The sequence below is a fragment of the Pinus tabuliformis genome, chromosome Q, assembly GCF_031772625.1.
Source record: "Pinus tabuliformis cultivar Carrire ecotype Pingquan chromosome Q, CPIR1, whole genome shotgun sequence".
In the NCBI taxonomy this organism is placed as follows: Eukaryota; Viridiplantae; Streptophyta; class Pinopsida; order Pinales; family Pinaceae; genus Pinus; species Pinus tabuliformis.
In genome coordinates, this window is record NC_142296.1 from 31389737 (window position 1) to 31404862 (window position 15126).

The following is a 15126-nucleotide window of genomic DNA, read 5'->3' on the forward strand; positions in this document are numbered from 1 at the left end:
CTTATCTTTAATAGTGAGCTTGTTGAGCTCCCTATAATCTGGACACATGCGCCATGATCCATCCTTCTTGTGCACCAATACTACTGGAGCTGAGAAAGAACTTTGACTCGGTTGAATTATACCAGCCTCTAGCATTTCTGCAACCATACGTTCAATTTCACTTTTTTGGACATATGGATATCTGTACGGCCTGATGTTTGGAGGAACACTTCCTGGAATCAGATGAATAGCATGATCATGATCACGCATAGGTGGGAGACCTTTGGGAGTCTCAAATACCTTGGAATGATTGTCCAGGACTTTTTGGAGATCTGGAGAAATAGATGATTCCAATGTGGAAACATCTAGCGAACATAATTGTGCAATTACACCTCTTTGCTCCTTTTTTAGAAGCTTTGTCATGCCATTAGAGCTGATTATCTTTCCTGGTTTCCCTGCAATACCCCTTAATTCAACTTCCTTTCCTTCCACAGAAAATTTCATGAAAAGTTCTTGAAAATTAAAAGCTATTGTAGCCATTGGACTCCTAGTACAACATCAGCACCTCCCATTGGAATGGAAAGCATTGGGCTAGTCAATACATATTCTCCCATGGATAGCTTGATATTATGGCACTTTCCAGAACAATTTATTGTTCCTCCATTTGCAATCATCACTTGACACTCTGGTGCTGGATATAGGAAGCAATTCAATTCTTTTGCTACCCTACAATGAATAAAATTGTGGGTGCTTCCTGAATCAATCAACACTATTACCTTTTTCTTCTTGATTTGTCCTTCTATCTTGATGGTTTGAGGAGTGGTAATTCCCGCCAATGCATTACAAGATATGGTCGGATTTATTTGTTCTTCATCTAGGCTTTGTTCCTGGAATATATCCTCTTCTTTTGACCTTTCTTGCTCCTTTTCTTCTTCCTCTTCACAATCTATGTAGAATAATTTCTTCTCAGCACACTTATGACCTTTTGTGTATTTGCTATCACAATTGTAACAAAGCCCTTTTGCTCTTTTTTCTTCCAATTGTTGTGGTGTCAACCTTGTAGGTTGTGGAAGACTATGGGCAACAACACTTCCGTCTTTATAGTTGTGAATGGTATGCTTCCTAGTTGCCATAATTTTGCTTTCCATTTTTCTTGCTAACCTGAATGCCTTCTCTAATGAATCAGGTTCCCAAAGGCGCACATCATGTTGGATATTATCCTTTAAAGACCCTATGAACACATCAATCCTATGCTCCTCTGGAATATCTTTTACCCTTATGTTCAATTTTTGGAACTCCTCAATGTGCTCCATTATTGAACCCTTTTGTTTGAGACTTATCAATTGGCTAAAAAAAGTGTTGCTTTTTGTATCCTCATAATGTGCTATCAATTCTTCCGTAAAAATTGCCCAAGTGATAAATTGTTTACGAGAACAAAGCCATTGATACCATACAAACTGATTTGGTTCCAAATATAAAGTTGCCATACGTACCTTTTGTGTGTTTTGCACATTATTGAGATCGAAGAATTGCTCCATCTGTAATATCCATGTGGCGGGATCCTTGCCATCAAACTTCCTCATATCGATTTTTGGAATGTGGTGATTCTTCGATCCAACATTAGCATCTATGGAATCATGATTAACATTTCTTTTGTTCTCATCATGAGTTTCCTTTACTACCTTTTCACCATTAGTAAGTATTTCTTGTAGAAAATTAGTCAAATCCGTCTTCAAATCTGCCATGCCTGTCTTCAAATTTGTGTTCAAATCTATCTTCAAATTGTCCATCTTAGCTTCCATGCCATTTATCTTAGCATCTGTTAACTTTTGTGAGCGTGACATTTGTTGCACTTGTTCTTGTAATTTTGATATATCATGTAGCATTTCTTCCTCTTCTTCATGAGTCATGCTAGAGCTTTCAGGTTCCTTACTAGGTGTTTGCATTTTCTTTCCTCGGGGCATCAGTTACCGATAATAATGCTCTACTATGCCCTTTGAATTCCTTCAAAATAAATTTTCAAACCAAGCTTAAGAAAAAATTTAAAAAATCTACACACCTTTTTTCACTTTGTAGGAGCTCGATATTGCCTCTGATGTATCTCTGTACTTTCCAGTCATCTAGTTCTGAAATTGTGACCTGTAGTAGCTCTCTGTGTCCTCTTTCCAATGCCACAAGTCTGACCCAAATTGGATTCTCCAAGGAAGAGTTATGCGAAATCTCCCACAGTGACTTGATTATAGACTAGTTCAGTAGAGCTAACTTGTACGACGTGCCACGAGTCACTGTTTCGACCTTTGGATCTAAAAAACACCCACAAGAAACTACAGTCCGTCCTCTTTCTGTACCTTTTTACGAAATTTCAATCCGATCCTCAGAGAGAAAGTTATGACGATTTTCCCCAGGTCACCTGTTTTGAATGTAATTCAGGAGTCTGCAAAAAGACCAACTTCCTCAGATCATATCTCCGAAAATATCACGCGAAAAGCTCTGAAATTCAGACCCAAGGTTCAACGCCAATTCTTCTCAAATGGGTTTTTTTTGCGACTTCTGAAACATCACAGAAAAAAGTTATAGCGAAAATGCCACGATGACCTGTTTGGAGCAGCGAAACCCTAGAATCCAAAGCTCTGATACCAAATGTTATGAAACCAGCTCAAGAAAAGATAGAAAAGATAGATCAACGCCTTAGAATTCAGCCTCTTCGAGGGGGCAACCTCCTTTACATTACATAAATGAACAATTCTTGGATGATACAAATGACAAAACCTCCTTTCTATATATAGGAGTCTAAGGAGTCACAATATAATCCAGCCGACCTAACAAAAATAACAATAGAGGGATTCTATGGGGCACAGAAATAACAATATGGGGGTAATAGGGGCACAACAATATAAATAAGGGGTATAACTACAATAGTAATGGGGTAATCACTAGTATTATAGGGACCCAACAGACTTTAATATGATTAAACGAATGCTTTGAAATATTTAAAGCAAAAATGAAACAACGACTAGAGTTTGGAACTATTATTTAAAGAATGGACTTCAACTAGAGTTAAGTATATAGTAAATAATGGAAATGCGGCTAGAGTTTGGGAATTAATGTAAAATATGAGTGTTCCAAGGGAAAAAAAGGGTTTTAACTTAGGGTTTAAGAATTTCCCAAGGAAAAAGGGATTTTAAAAGGAATGAGGGGATTTATGAAGGAAGTTGAGGGAGTGATATGAAGTATGAATGGGATGTCGAAACAAGCTGAAATCTCCTTGAATACATTATTTCTCCTAATTACTATTCCCATAATGTTTAGCCATAGTGATGTCATGACTCTTTTGATCATTTTGATGACTCAACCTATTGATGACATCTAATGGAGTATGAAACCGACCATGAGATAAGACTGAGATGGTGATAAAGACTTTTACTGATGGCTCATCATAATGAGTAATGACACGACCAAAATAGCATTGGACCATGAAGTGGAGGGAGTAGTAACGACCTAGAATTGACCAATGATCAAATTTTATTTGAAAATATAACAATTTGACCCGATAACCCTATCAACAACTTTGTAAGAGCATATTTGATAACTGGTGACTAGTAGGATTGACATGCACTAACACAATATATATCAAAAATAAATGTCCAGCTCATGCTCTAAAACAAGACTCCTTATGAAATGTGGTATTGCCACATTTATTCACTAAGAAATCCAAGGATCTTTGGCTCCACCTGCTATGCCTTGATTCCTAAGGAACAAAAAAGCAAGCTTAATGTAAGGAGTCAAAAATGCATCTTCTTGGGATATTCAGATAGCACCAAAGCATATCATATTTAAAATGAGGTAAATGAGAATTTTATATTTTCTAGAGATGTGATTTTTCTTGAATCTTCCAAGATTGACAATATTGTTGAGTAGTAGCTTGATCGTTTGGATAGATTCAGTCATGCAAAAACTTATCATGAATTGATAATGAGATTCCACATCTTGAAGGGGGGTCCCTACCTTGGATCAATCTATGGAATCTTCTTCTTAAGAACTATATCCCCCTCACGAAGTTCTAGTTAATCCTTCAAATCAAGAAGATCATTTGAGTGATGTGATTGAGAGGATTGGAAGGCTAAATCTTGATGCAACCCCATCTCAATCAACAGAGCAACTTGGACCATCTTAGAAAGGTCCCACAAAATGGCTCACCAAAACATTTGAAAGTGTTCACCTTGATGAGGTTGGAAAGACAAGAACTAGAAGTTCCACCAAACAAAATGGAGGTGATGTAGATGATTATGATTATGTTGATGATATGGATGTTTCATATGATTGTGAATTGAATTTGTCTACTAATTTTGAACCAACTTCCTTCTCATGATTAATGGAAAGAAGCAATACAAAAGGAGTATGATTCTCTCATAAAGAATCGAACATGGAAGATGGTGGATCCTCCATTTGGAAACAAATTAATTGGCTACAAGTGGGTCTATAACAAGTATAAAAAATCTTGATGCAACCCCATCTCAATCAACAAAACAACTTGGACCATCTCAAAAAGGTCTCACAAAATGGCTCAACAAAACACTTGAAAATGTTCACCTTGATGAGGTTAGAAAGACAAGAACTAGAAGTTCCACCAAACAAAATGGAGGTGATATAGATGATTATGATTATGTTGATGATATGGATGTTTCATATGATTGTGAATTGAATTTGTCTACTAATTTTGAACCAACTTCCTTTAAAGAAATTGCTTCTCATGATGAATGGAAAGAAGCAACACAAAATGAGTATGATGCTCTCATAAAGAATGGAACATGGAAGATGGTGGACCCTCCATTTGGAACCAAACTAATTGGCTGCAAGTGGATCTATAAGAAAAAGTATAAATTAGATGGCTCACTTGACATGCACAAAGCAAGGCTTATGAAAAAAGGGTTTGCATGGAAAGAAGGTGTCGATTATGCAAAGACCTTTTCCCCCACAACAAAATGGGCTACTATTCAAACTCTCTTTGCCTTGGCATCTCAGAATGGATGGAAAGTCCATCAGATGGACGTGAAGATTGTTTTATTGAATGGAGACTTGAAAGAAAATGTCTTAGTGTCTCAAATCCTTATACGACCTGAAACAAGTACCATGAGTTTGGTATGAAAAATAGATTGAGCATCTTCTGAAATTAAATTTCAAACACTTTAATCTTGACGATGAAACTATATTGGTCAAGAAAGATGGAAAAATTGTTGTCTAGCTTGTGGTATATGTAGATGCTTTGTTGATAACAGGAAACAATGAAAACTATATTGCATCAGTAATGAAAGAGTTGAAGAAAGGGTTTGAGATGACAGATTTGGGACACCTTCACTACTACTTGGGCATTGAAATGACACAACATCCTAAGTATATATTCCTCTCTCAAAAGAAGTACATTGGTGGATTGTTGAACAAATTTGGCATGGTTGAATGTAGAGTTTTGCCCACTCCAATGGAACAAAATCTAAATCTCACATCTAAAGAAGGAAATGATTTTGAGGATGCAACTAAGTATAGACAACTTGGGGAGCCTTATCTACCTCACTACTATTCCATTTCCTATTGGAATCCTTTCGAAGGTTATGCAAAAGCCTTGTGAAGGACATTGATCTAATGCAAAAAAGAGTTCTAAAGTACTTGAAAGGAACTCATGACTTTGGACTCAAATATTCACAGGTGGGTAACTTCAAATTGATTGGATATTTTGATTCAAACTTTGATGGAGATAAAGAAAATGGAGTGTCTACGTTAGGCTATGTTATGAGTCTTGGTTCATGAGCTATCTCTTGAAGGTCACACAAATAGTCAGTTTCAACATATTCCACAACAGATGTAGAATATGTGGTAGTTGCAAAAGCAACCAAGGAAATAGCGTCGCTTAGGAAAATTCTTGAAGACTTACAAGAGAAACAAGTGAACTTTACTCCCTTTTTATTGATAATGCTTCTACAATTAAATTGGCCAAGAATCCCAAATTTCATGATTGAACCAAACATATCGACATTTTATATAATTTCATTTGATATCATGTAGAGGCCAAGGCTATCCATCTATGACTTTATTCCACAATCAAACAAATTGCAAACATCTTCACCAAAGCACTTGGAAAGGAAAAGATTGAAGGAAAATGAAGGGTTATAATAGAAAGTGACTCCGAAATATGAATTTCAAAAGACACACCTCTTCATATTATATATTGTTGTTTACGTTTATCCAAATAAATTAGTTTCATATTATATATTGTTGTTTACGTTTATCCAAATAAATTAGTTTCGAAAGTTATTCTTCTTGGTCTCATGGTTTGTGAACAAAAAACCTACTTCCATACAACCATTATAAATGATAAAATTTATGAAAATGTACATATTATATCTTTCTAAATTTCAATCCAACAAATAATAATTTTAACATTATTAATTTGATTATGTTAGGTTAAATTTTAAAATTTCTTTTTTAACCATGATTATATATATTAAAAATGACAATAGTTTCGAAAGTTATTCTTCTTGGTCTCATGGTTTGTGAACAAAAAACCTACTTCCATACAACCATTATAAATGATAAAATTTATGAAAATGTACATATTATATCTTTCTAAATTTCAATCCAACAAATAATAATTTTAACATTATTAATTTGATTATGTTAGATTAAATTTTAAAATTTCTTTTTTACCCATGGTTATATATATTAAAAATGACAAAAATAAATACATACTTTTCACCCGTACATATTTCTAGGTGATAAGTTATTAATTATTTTTTCCTATATCCAATGAAAAAATTCTTAATTAATCATATTTCAATTTAGATCCTATTTCAAAATATATTTGTCAAAAAGAAATAATATCAATAAAATCATATATTTTCAAATTACTCTTTTTATCTTTCTTTAATGTCTGAAATTTAAAATTATATTTTACTTAATCATCCTCTTTATCTTAATCTTAAAATAAATATAACCAATTTTAACTAGAATTTGTTCCCCGAAGAGCTTGTGTAGGGCAGATTCTGCACTCGAAATTACAGTCACATATTATACCTGCTATCGGGGGCCGTGACACCGATAAAATTTATATAGCCTATAAGGGTGACAGCACCCTTCACTGCACGAATCTACAGTTTCTGATACAAACCGAATATCAGAAAGACAATCTCGAGAAGGCCCTTCTCTCTGCATTGCGGCGTTAATTATAAAAGATTTCCTTCAATTTAATCAATTTTATCGCGATATTTCTTAGGGCTTCGCTCTGTATATTCAACCAAACAAACGCTTCATGTAACATAACAGAGAGATTTATTCCTGTTTGGAGAGGCTGCGTACGGCTTTCTAGCGTTCTATTCCATTGTTAATGAGGCTTTTGGTTTATGCGTTATTCCTCCAAATCAAATAACAGGTATAAAGGCAGTGCATTTCTTCAAAATGTAATTCCTGCACAGTTAAGCATTGAAACATCAAGAGAGTCTCACACATAGCTGGTTTCTACATAATCGAAGGAGCAGAGTCAGCCATGAAGAGACTGAGAAGATTTCAGGGATCGGTATTCGCTTCCCATATATCTTGCAAAACAAATTCGGGTATATGTGTTGCATCTCAAAGAATGCTGAACAGTGGCAAAAACAATCGCCTCCAGTATATGTTGCAGCAGTACAATCACACGCAGGCAATGGAAACCACAAAGGAAGGCACAGGTCAGTTACACTCATCTGAGAATTCCACCAAATTATCACAAATTGTCTCTTCGGGGAAAAGCACAATTGTTTCCACCCGTAAACCCAAAAACCCCCCAATTTGGGAATACATCACAACCCCCCAACTTAGCTCAAAAGATCAAAATACACACCTGTCTGAGAATTCCACCAAATTATCACAAATGCTTTCTTCTGGAAAAAGCACAACTGTTTCTACCCCTAAACCCAAAACCTTATCAATTTGGGATGACATCACATCCCTCCGACTTAGCTCAAAAGATCAAAAAATCATTGAGAAAATCCACGTAGTCATCTCAGAACTCAATTGGAATGAGCTCCTTGAAATGGGTTCGGAAGTTGGCTTGAACCATGTTGTTCAAGTTCTGCTAAGGCTCCAAACACGCCCTAAATTGGCTCTTAAATTCCTCCATAGGGTAGAAAGTCAGCTGAAACTGAAGCCCGATCTTCAGTCCTTTTGTATTGTCATACACATTCTCGCTAAGGCTAGGATGCATCCTTCTGCTCAAAAGCTTCTGCAGAGAGTCCTAAAGGGTGATTTTGGCCCAGACCAACTGATTTTTGATACCCTCGTTGCAACTTACAAGGTCTGCGATTCCACCCCTGTGGTATTTGATCTGCTGATCAAGACCTTGGCACAGTCCAGCATGACTGAGATTGCAGTCAAAGTCTTTGGTTTGACAAGAAATTATGGATTCCTGCCTGCAGTAGAGACCTGCAATAGCCTCCTCGGTGCCCTCTTGAGGGCCAATGACATGGATACTCTTTGGGTGATTTACGCTGAAATGCTTCGGTGCAAGGTCGTTTCCAATATCTACACATTCAACATAATGATCAGTGCTCTGTGCAAAGAAGGAAAACTTAAGAAAGCAAAGGAAGTGTTGGAGGACATGGAGGCGATGGAATGTAGACCAAATGCCGTATCGTATAATACCATCATTGACGGGTTTTGCAAAAGAGGTAAGGTGGAAGTTGGTCTTGAGCTGCTGGCAGCAATGCCTGAGAAGAACATTTCTCCCGATGTTTTTAGTTATAGTGCGATTATCAGTGGACTGTGTAAAGATGGAAGAATTGAAGAGGCAACTAGAGTTTTGCCCGACATGTTGGAAAAGGGTTTGACACCGAATAATGTCATTTACAATACATTGATAGATGGGTACTGCAACAAGGGTGACATGAAAAAAGCTTTTGAACTGAAAGACACAATTCTCCAAAAGGGATTACGGCCTAGTGTTTGCACCTATAATCCTCTTATTCATGGGCTTTTCATACAGGGCAAAATTACCCAAGTCAAAGGTCTTTTGAAAGAAATGTCAGAGATGGGGTTGGCTCCTGATGGTATCACTTACAATATAATGATTAATGGTTACTGCAAAGAAGGGGAGCTAGAAGAGGCATTCAAACTCCATGCCGAAATGCTCAGTAAAGACATCCTTCCCATTGCTGTTACATACACCTCTCTCATCTATGGACTTTGCAAGAAAGGTAAGATGGAGGATGCAGATTGGCTGTTCAAGAAAATGTCTGAAAAGTTTGTGACTCCTGATGTGATTACATACAATACCATGATTGATGGTCATTGCAACAAAGGGAACCTGGAACGGGCCTTTAAGCTGCTAGACGAGATGGACGAGAAAGATATTTTGGCTGACAGTGTTACTTACAACACGCTTATTCGTGGGCTTTGTCAGACTGGACTAGCAGAAGATGCACGAGTGCTTCTACAAGAGATGCGTAAAAGGGGGATAGAACCTGATCATGTTACCTATAACACTCTTATTACTGGTTACAGCAAAGGGGGTAATATGCGGGAGGCTTTCCGGGTACAGGAAGAAATGTCAACCAAAGGTCTCAATCCCACTGTTCTCACTTACAATGCTCTCGTCCATGGGCTCTGCAAGAAAAAAGATGGAGAACAGGCTGCGGAACTCTTGAAATAAATGGTTAAGAAAGGTTTGGCTCCAAACGACAATACTTACATTTCAATGATTGAGGGATTCTGTGAGGAGAGCAACTGTGATGAGGCTCACAATAATAAAAACTCGTAGGATATTGTAAGATGAAGTTCTACTTGCCAGCAGTGCCTCCAGCTTCAAAGTCCATAATGCAAGCGATTTCAGCTGGGATGGATCTCAGTAACGGTTTAATGCATCATACATGATATTCATATACCACAACGACAGTGGAAGTGGAACTAATAGTACAGTAAAATTAAATGTCTTTCTATGCAAAATTGGCAATATGAAAATCTTTGAGTCTTTCTATTAACATTTTCTGTATGCCATAGCTTCAAGCTGAATTGATAGGGCCATTTTTTTCTGTATGTAGTCTTTAATTAACAGATATTCCATTGTACATGGGCATTTTGTAAAAGATAAGAGTCCATTGGATCTTTTGTAGTCATGTTACAGTTTAATCAAAGTTTTATCAGTGATATATTGTAAGTTCGGTTTAAATATTTAGCAGCAAATACATTCAAACATATATCAAGCAAGGGACACGGGAAGTTTACCCTCAAGAAACCTCCAAAGGGGAAATTTTATTCAATTACTCATACCTTTGTATGTTTCAATTGCAGAATAAGCCATTTTATATAGTGTTATCACATATAATTTTTGTAAAAAATTATCTGTAGGGGCAATTTTTTTTTTGGTGTTTAAGGCTACAGGAGCTCCAGGCATTCCTTTATTTGAAATTTTTGTAACAAAAATCAGAAATACAAGGAGCAGGTGGTCTACTTGCAGCGGAATGAACAAATCTGCAGATGCTTCCTTTTCAATGTCACCTAAAGCTACTGAAGACTCAGATACTGACACACAGAAAAATGATGATGCAGATGTGGGAGATGAGGGATTAAGACAAGTTCTTAAATTTCTTAAAGCTGGGATGCCTGGCCTAAAATTCAAGGTGTTGAGGCATTCCTTTATTTGAAATTTTTGTAACAAAAATCAGAAATACAAGGAGCAGGTGGTCTACTTGCAGCGGAATGGACAAATCTGCAGATGCTTCCTTTTCAGTATCACTTAAAGCTACTGAAGACTCAGATACTGACACAAAGAAAAATGATGATGCAGATGTGGGAGATGAGGGATTGAGACAAGTTCTTAAATTTCTTAAAGCTGGGATGCCTGGCCTAAAATTCAAGGTGTTGAAAGTTGTGACTCCAGAACAGATAACAAGGATTTAGAGATTGTTCCATCAGTTGCAGTTAGTGCATATCTGCAGCAAATACAAAGGAGCAAGCTGCTTCAGCCATTTGGGTGCATGGTTGCAGTGAATGAGAAGACTTTTGAAGTGATTGCTTACAGTGAAAATCCCCCAGATATGTTTCAAGTGTCAACTCATGCAGTTCCCAGTGTGGACCAGCAAATTCTTTGTATTGGCAGTGATGCAAGGACCTTGTTCACTCCTTCGAGCACCATGGCATTGCAGAAGGCTGCCAAGTTTGAAGAACTCAATCTTCTGAATCCTGTTTTGGTCCATTCCAAGAGTTCCGGTAAGCCCTTCTATGCTATACTCCATAGAATTGATGTGGCGTTGGTGATAGATTTTGAGCCTATTGGGACTTCGGATGTTTCCACCTCTGCAATGAGAGCATTACAATCCTATAAGCTTGCTGCAAAAGGCAATATCACGGTTGCAATCGATCCCTAGTGGAAATATTGGGCTATTGTGTGACATGATTGTACAAGAGGTGTGTGACCTTATAGGCTATGACCATGTTATGGCTTATAAATTTCATGATGATGATCATGGTGAGGTGATATCCGAGATTAGAAGATATGATTTAGAACCTTATTTGGGTCTTCACTACCCTGCAACTGATATCCCTCAGGCTTCAAGATTTTTGTTTATGAGGAACAAAGTAAGAATGATTTGTGATTGCTATGCACAACCTGTAACAGTGATTCAGGACAAGAGATTGCCTAGAGACCTAAGTTTCTGTGGATCTACATTGATAGCACCTCATGGTTGCCATGCTCAATACATGGCCAACATGGGTTCTATAGCATCTCTAGTAATGGCTGTAGTAATCAATGAGAAGGAATTGGACGGAGGTAGCGAGGGGCAGATGCAGCAGAAAGGAAGAAGGCTTTGGGGACTGGTGGTTTGTCATCACACTAGTCCATGCTATGTTCCATTTCCTTTGAGGTATGCCTGTGAGTTCTTAATGCAAGTTTTTGGAATTCAGCTAAACAAGGAAGTTGAATTGGCTGCTCAGATGAGAGAAAAGCGAATTCTGCGCACTCAAGCATTGCTCTGCGACATGCTGCTTCGCGACACACCCTTGGGAATTGTCACTCGGAAGCCCAACATCATGGATCTTGTCAGATGCGATGGTGCTGCCCTTTACTATGAAGAAAACTTTTGGCTTCTGGGGGTAACTCCTACTGAGGCTCAGATCCAAGATATTGTTGCATGGCTGTCTGAGCATCACATGGATTCCACAGGTTTGAGCACAGATAGTCTTGTTTATGCAGGCTATCCTGGAGCGGGATCATTAGGGAATGCAGTTTGTGGAATTGCTGCGGTGAGAATTAATTCAAAAGACTTTTTGTTTTGGTTCAGATCCCATACTGCAAAAGAAATCAAATGGGGAGGTGCCAAACATGACCTGCAGGACAGAGATGATGGTAAGAAAATGCATCCACGATCTTCGTTTAATGCATTCCTTGAAATGGTAAAAATGAGGAGTTTGCCTTGGGAGGATGTTGAGATGGATGCCATCCATTCATTGCAGTTAATACTACGAGGTTCCTGCAAAGAAACTGATGGCAGTAGCAGAAATATCTCGATAAATAGGAAACTCACTGATTTGAAACTTCAGGAAATGGATGAATTGAATGTAGTGACAAATGAGATGGTGAGACTGATTGAAACAGCAACGACTCCAATCTTGGCAGTCGATGCTTATGGAGTAGTAAATGGATGGAATAGAAAAGCTGCCGAACTTACAGGGTTGTCAGTGGAAGAGGTCCTGGGGGAGCCTCTAATCAATCTCGTCGAGGAAACCTCAGCTGAGAATGATGCTACATTTGGCTTTGCAAGGAGTTGAAAAGAAAAATGTTCAAATTGAGCTGAAAAGACATGGCTCAGAGGAGGAAAAAGGTCCAGTAGTTTTACTCGTTAATGCTTGCTCGAGCAGGGACCTGAAGGAGAATGTTGTGGGAGTGTGCTTTGTTGCCCAAGATGTGACTGGGCAGAAGATCGTTATGGACAAGTTCACTCACATTCAAGGTGACTACAGGGCAATAGTTCAGAATCCAAGTCCCCTAATTCCTCCCATATTTGGAACAGATGAATGTGGATGGTGTTCTGAGTGGACTTCGCCCTGGAGACAAAGAGGCTCTAATTCTTACTGTTAAAGCTGCCAAAGTTTTGGATTGCATTTTTTATGAGCAGAGTTTCAAGGCATAAAATCCGCAGCTCTAGATTTGAAGGGCATAAATATATCAGTCAAAATGACAGCTGGTTAAATAGGTGGCATAATTTCCCTCATTAAAGGAACCCCTGGCAGCAAACGAAGGAGCACCATTAAGCTACAGAAAATATCATCTGCTGTATCAGAGGAAGAATTGTGTAAGCATTGTGTTGACCTGCTCAGAGATGATCCTTTTCTCTGTAGAGAAGGATGATAAATTCACATATGAAGAGTCTGATGGACAAAACCGGAATTTGTAGTCAAAGGTGCAGTGAAATATGCTTTCCTTTTTGCATGTCGAAGGAGGCTCAATTATTCTTTCATGTTGATAAGGTTGCCCTCATAGCAAGCCAATTTTGTTGACTGAGAACCCATGAAAAAACAGAGGACAGTGACAAACATCGATCATCATACATTGATCATCAAACATCACTGACAGAAATAAAAATATCAGAGAAATAAGAACAGAAGGGATCAAGAAACAGGGCATGGCTAGAAGAAAGCAGCCAGCAAAACCAGTCTTCCTCTATGGATTCCTCAACAGTCTTTTCTTATGAATAGAGTTCATGTAGATCCACCAATTGTACTAGTTCCTTCACCATTCTCTCATCTTCATTCACTAAGCAAATTATACATAATGGTAGCTTGGATTTTCATAGATGCATCACCAAGCGGAAGACCAAGAACATCTCACAAATGCTGCTCAAAACTTCATTATCCTGCACATTTGGTGACTGTGGGGAAGATCTGATGTTTCCTACAGCACAACCATCGAAATCCATTCTATGAATCTATAATGAGAGATGTGAGATATTTCATTCAATTCAAAAACTAAAACCTAAGCCAGTCAAGTTAGTATGGGAAGGAGTGTTTTCTTTGAAATCGATTGCAGCTTCATCAAACCTTAGACTTGCAAGGGACAATTCTGCTTTAACAACTGAGAGTGGATCAATGCTTGGAGAGGTTTGTCCTGTTTTGACAACCACAGTTCCAGTTCTTCTGAACACTGTGAAGGAGCTGCATATAGCTTTAACCAGACTTGCACGCACTGCAAGCTTTGATGCTCATGTTCTCCATAAAGCTCTTGAAGGTGTTGGAGAAAGTCAGGAAGCACGGGATCAAGAATAATGCAAACAAATATGCAAAATGAATAGCGCAGGCTTATCTAGCAATCCATGTTAGTTGAGTATTCAAAGGATCAAATCCAGTGTTTCAAGGGCATGTGGCAGCATTTGAGTATTTAGGGGTATAGGTGGCAAAGTACTCAACAACTGTGGATTTTTTCAAAATTTGAAGGCAATCGACTCTTTCCAGTTCCTGATTTTGTACAACAAATCAGAGATTTGTCTATCTTGGGTTTATTGTTAGATTTTTGTTCCTAAATAATAGTAACAGCTGGTAGATTTATTTCTTTATAAAAACCAGTATTTTCAATGTAATAGGGGTTAGCGTTTGGAGCTGAGGACTCCTGAGGGCATTGTATGTTTTCTGAAAAGTTTTGCCAGTGAATGAAATGAAAGACAGAAGGTGATTTGCAGGGATTCCTGTGTCAGATCTTGATGATGTGTGCTCCTTGGTTCTTGTAAGTTAGTCTTATGTGCTTACATCTCTTGAATGTATGTCTTTTTGCTTGGATAAAAACTAGATGTTTAACTCAGAATTCATCTTAAATGGTGCTCTGATTTAGTTTTACCAAGTGGTTAATGTTTTCCTCTTAAAGCAACACTTAGAATTCATCTATAGTTTGATGCTCTCTGTGTTGTCTTCCATTTTTCCCACACTCATCCTCCTACAACGATTTAACTTAATTTCATCACCAAGACTGCCTACCTTGCCCCTGTGAAGAAACCCCTTTCTCTTTGCATCATATCACTGGAAAAAACTGATTTGACATGACTCCATGCCCAATGGAGGCACTCCTCTGCACCCACCACCATTAAAAACTCAACCTACAAATTTATCTATTGAGCTGAACTATCTAGCCTAAAATCC

At 37.8% G+C, this 15126-nt stretch overlaps 1 protein-coding gene and 1 pseudogene across 1 annotated transcript; both read left to right on the forward strand.

Annotated features, from left to right (window-relative positions):
• The first annotated feature begins 6995 nt into the window (after nt 1-6995).
• On the forward strand, nt 6996-10150 carry LOC149218123 (uncharacterized). Its single transcript, XM_089383821.1, has one exon. The coding sequence runs from the start codon at nt 7514-7516 to the stop codon at nt 9650-9652; it is 2139 nt and encodes a 712-aa protein (XP_089239947.1). The 5' UTR covers nt 6996-7513; the 3' UTR covers nt 9653-10150.
• Nucleotides 10151-10460: 310 nt separating this feature from the next.
• LOC149218124 (phytochrome pseudogene) lies at nt 10461-14675 on the forward strand (annotated as a pseudogene).
• Nucleotides 14676-15126: the final 451 nt, after the last annotated feature.

What these genes read in the sequence shown, in the direction of transcription:
- LOC149218123 (XM_089383821.1), top strand. Translation starts at nt 7,514, where the DNA reads ATGAAGAGACTGAGAAGATTTCAGGGATCGGTATTCGCTTCCCATATA.